At 36.6% G+C, this 4,212-nt stretch overlaps 1 protein-coding gene across 1 annotated transcript; it reads left to right on the top strand.

Moving 5' to 3' along the window:
• The first annotated feature begins 510 nt into the window (after positions 1-510).
• LOC135594958 (tryptophan synthase alpha chain-like) lies at positions 511-4,212 on the top strand. Its single transcript, XM_065085466.1, has 9 exons — positions 511-799; positions 1,611-1,757; positions 1,908-1,973; positions 2,547-2,655; positions 2,884-2,960; positions 3,221-3,298; positions 3,548-3,625; positions 3,755-3,814; positions 3,887-4,212. The coding sequence occupies exons 1-9, from the start codon at positions 626-628 to the stop codon at positions 4,133-4,135; spliced, it is 1,038 nt and encodes a 345-aa protein (XP_064941538.1). The 5' UTR covers positions 511-625; the 3' UTR covers positions 4,136-4,212.

Here is a 4,212-nt window from a genome sequence, read left to right as displayed (position 1 = left end):
TTTGATTCCCCATCAATATTTTTATTGGATAAAAAGAATTGAATTAAACACTTGATCCAAGTTATTTATATGGCTAAATTTTAATATTTTGATTTAAAGATAATATATTATTAGACTCCGATTCTGAAATTGGTGATTCGGGAGTCCAATTTTTGGAATCAAATGATCAGTTTTAGATCTTATTTAATCAGTTTTGGTTTCAATTTTGATTCGAATTATACGTTTTTTTTAAGATTTAATTAAAAATAAATTAAAATATCAAAAAAATCATAATTTTATTTCTAGGTTTTGATCTTAATGTCATTTGATATATTTCGGTACATGTGATGAGTCTAATGATATAAGAAATAGATCAAATTATCTATCGCTGTTGCTAGTGCAACATTTCCCGTTGGGTCCTTCAATTATGCGTCCAATAATTGTTTGTTATTTTGGTCTCTTGTAATATATATATATATATATATATATATATATTTGCATTGAGACGCGTCCAACCTCGTCCTTCCTCTATTCACATTGAGCATGTAAATCTCGAGGTGGTCGAGCTCTTTCGAAGCCCTATAAAACGCCATGGATTGCTTGGGGAGAGTTCAGGTGAGCCTTGTGTTCCGACGCTTAAAAGGTCATGGCTTCCGGTACCGTGGCTGCGGCTCCCAACTCCTGCTGCTTCCATGTTTCTTCAGCAAAACCCAGATTCCACTCCATTCTGATGAACCACCCTCCAAAATCTTCTCTTAGGATGAGAGCTCAGGGGCTGGGAATCTCTGAAACCTTCTCCGATTTAAGAAGACAAGGAAGAGTGAGCTCTTGTCTTTCTTGCCTTCGGGTTACGCATCTGCTGCTATCTTTTTCTTGAAGTTTCTTCCTTCAATTTTCTCTTGACTAAGATGATTTAGCTTCGAGTAGAAGTGGTTCAAAGTTCAGTGAACAATTCCTTGTTTCTGTGTAAACTGAGGGGAGACTAAATGAACAGAATTTGCATCTTGGTATATGTTCAACATGAACTTCTATGATATAATTAGTGATGCAACTTGGTTTGGGTTAATCCATAGCTAGCTCAGTCTAAATAACAATTGGATGCATGTAATATTATGAATATTACTTCATTTTGAGCTGGATGTGTGCTTAGACAACCTGACCTGACCTGAAACTTGCTTAATTCTAATATTCATTCTTCAATGTGACCAAACCTTTTACCGATAGAACTGACCTTGTCCTATGACAAGCAAATGTTATGGAAGAATTGCCCTCCAAAAGGGAAATCTGTAGGAGAATGGAGCAATATATTTAGTAAACATAGAAATAATCAATTATCTAAAAGGTTGTATCTATTGACATCATATGAAGCAGTTGACTCTAGATCGGACAAGGCAACATCTCTATCCATAAGGATATGGAACTATTGAGGCTATATGTATTTCATCATCCTCTATATTTAATTGCCCTCATGGAAGGTTCTGATGTTGACCCTGTCTGAGAGCACATATCAATGCTATTTTGCTGGATAAGCAACAACACTGCTCCTTTTGCCGAAGAAATTATGAACATTACAGAAAAAGCAGCTGTCGATTACATAATCATCTTTAACAAGATATGTTATCTCTGCTTAGGTTGCATTTATACCGTACATCACTGCTGGTGATCCTGATCTATCGACAACAGCAAAAGCCCTGAAGCTACTGGACTGTTGTGGTGCTGATATAATCGAGTTGGGGTTGCCATACGATAATCCTATTTTGGATGGTCCTGTGATACAGGTTCTTGATTTTTTCTTTTCTGATTATTTCTTGTATCACCAGTCAATCTATATTTGCCACCGATTTTTTTCCTAAGAGAGAGAGAGAAAAATAGAAGAAGCAAGGCTTCTATCTAATAAGATTCATGTTCCTTTTTTTCCCCTTCTGTAGGCATCAAACAAAAGAGCCTTGGCTGGCAAGACAAACATGGAAGGAGTCATCTCCATGTTAAAGGAGGTAAGACATCCTTAGAGACAGCATCCTACCACTAATGCATAGGTCTGTTGCTTTGTTAGCTCTATCTATAATATATCTTACGACAATCTTAACTTTGAAAAAATCATTGGTTCGGCAACTGATTGTTAGAGTAGAGTTGCATTGGTTTCAACATTAGCACCTTCTGATCTATGAACATCTCAAATGCGTATTAAAAAAACAGCATATTAACAGGTAATCCTTTCGGTACTTAAGCCTCCATTCAATAAAAGAATCTCTCTTGCTTTTGAAAAAAAGATATGTACTTGGAAAATCTAAAGTTTGTTTCGGTCTTAGTTCCTCGAATTACTTTGACAAGTAAGTTATTATAAAGTTCAAATGGAGCCAGCAAACAAGCTTCTAGGCAGTTGTCCCTCATAACACATTGTAATTAAATGGTAACCCACAATCTCGAAGAATGTCACCATGAGGATGCTCAGTAATATCACATTACAGTTGGGTTTCTTACGGTCCAATCTTCTTGAACTCTTTCAGAGATCATCCCATACTTTTGAAGTTCCAAAAGGAATATAATGTGTGATCAAATTTATGCAGGTGGTTCCACAAATCTCTTGTCCGATTGTAATGTTCTCATATTACAATCTAATACTGGCCCGCAGAAGTGAATGGTTCTTGTCTGCATTGGAAGATGCTAGTGTCAAAGGTAATGCATGACTTGTTCAGATGCTCAAGCTTCACTTCTCTCCAACTTCAAAATATACCTGACATATGAAATTTGATTGTTCGACACTTGGAAGATAATATTTCTTCATATTTCTATAAAGAGGACAAAGATTTGTTGTTAGCCAAATGTTCTTACTAGACATTTGACCGTCTGAAGAGAACAATATTTGTCATATGGTAATAAAAATGTTAAATGTGTACTCTGCAGGGCTTATTGTGCCAGACCTTCCATTTGAAGAGAGTGCTGATTTGAAGAGAGAAGCTGCCAAGAAAAACATTGATATGGTAGGCTTATTCAAGCTAAACTCTTTGTTCCCTCTACTTTATAATTCAGTATATCTTTGAGGTATAAATTACATAGGCATCAGAGGTATTGAAATCAAGGCGCTTCTTTCTTCACATTTCCTGATTCTTCTGTATGTTTAGGATTTATAAATTATGATCAACTTAGTCATATGGTAGTCTTTATAGCCACAATAGATTACTAAGTTTCTCCTTTGGCGAAATTCTGATTTTGTGATCTTTATATCTTCTTACGATCAAAGGTTTTGCTCACTACACCTACTGCCACAAAAAAGAAAATGAAGGCCATTTCTGATGCTTCCGAAGGATTCATATACCTCGTAAGTATTCTTATTTGCAAGTATTTATGTAATATTTGACATTTCATTGGTAATGAGTCAATCATTTCTGATGCTTTATCTTTTCTATATTCTTGCCATCCAGATTCTCTATATATTCAATCAATTACCCAGAAAAATGTAACTCAAGACAAAGAGAGAATAATCAAGTTGAACAAAATATAGAATCTGGATAATTCTAATATCTTTGCCAATCTTATTACATGATTTGGCTCCTCCCTGATCACGCAGGTAAGTTCTGCTGGAGTTACTGGTGTAAGAGACACTGTGAATAGACAAGTCCAGTTTCTTCTCGAGGAAATCAAAGAGGTGAGCTCCTTCTCTATCCTCTCTTATGTTTCTTGCATGTCCTAATTATCTACTCCATGATCTTTTTAGGAAGAAACTTGTGCAAATCTAAGCCAGATAACCTGTTTATCTTGTTCCATGTTCTCACAGAAAACTGCAAAGCCTGTTGCGGTTGGCTTTGGCATATCAAAACCAGAGCATGTTAAACAGGTCAGTAACACAATTGATCTGCTCTTGTCAAGCCTTGTTTCTGAGATTAACACCAGCAAAATGCTGCTTCAGCTTTCATTGTGGGGAGCTGATGGTGTTATCGTCGGAAGCGCAATTGTTAAGCTGTTAGGGGAAGCTAATTCCACAGAAGATGGATTAAAGCATGTGGAATCCTTTGTGGCATCTTTAACAGCAGCACTTCCTCGCGGGGATCAGGGACTCGGAGAAGAACATGCTTCTTCCTTCATCTTGCAACAGAGGAGAAAATTGTGGCAAGTACCGCGATCTGCATCTTCCTCATCTCTGCATAGGCATCACTGAGGACGTCAGAAACTAGTCAACATTCCCATTCACTTGTGGTCACTGTAGATTGATGAATGAGTGCTAATATCCAAGTC

Source organism: Musa acuminata, chromosome BXJ1-10, assembly GCF_036884655.1.
Source record: "Musa acuminata AAA Group cultivar baxijiao chromosome BXJ1-10, Cavendish_Baxijiao_AAA, whole genome shotgun sequence".
Taxonomy (NCBI): Eukaryota; Viridiplantae; Streptophyta; class Magnoliopsida; order Zingiberales; family Musaceae; genus Musa; species Musa acuminata.
Note: the sequence above shows the minus strand (reverse complement) of the source record. Positions and strands in the feature narration are given on the sequence as shown.

Excerpts from the sequence above, each read along its gene's own strand:
- LOC135594958 (XM_065085466.1), top strand. The coding sequence starts at position 626 with ATGGCTTCCGGTACCGTGGCTGCGGCTCCCAACTCCTGCTGCTTCCAT. Across the intron at positions 1,974-2,546 it reads TCATCTCCATGTTAAAGGAG|GTGGTTCCACAAATCTCTTG; the intron begins GTAAGACATCCT and ends AAATTTATGCAG. Across the intron at positions 2,656-2,883 it reads GGAAGATGCTAGTGTCAAAG|GGCTTATTGTGCCAGACCTT; the intron begins GTAATGCATGAC and ends TGTACTCTGCAG.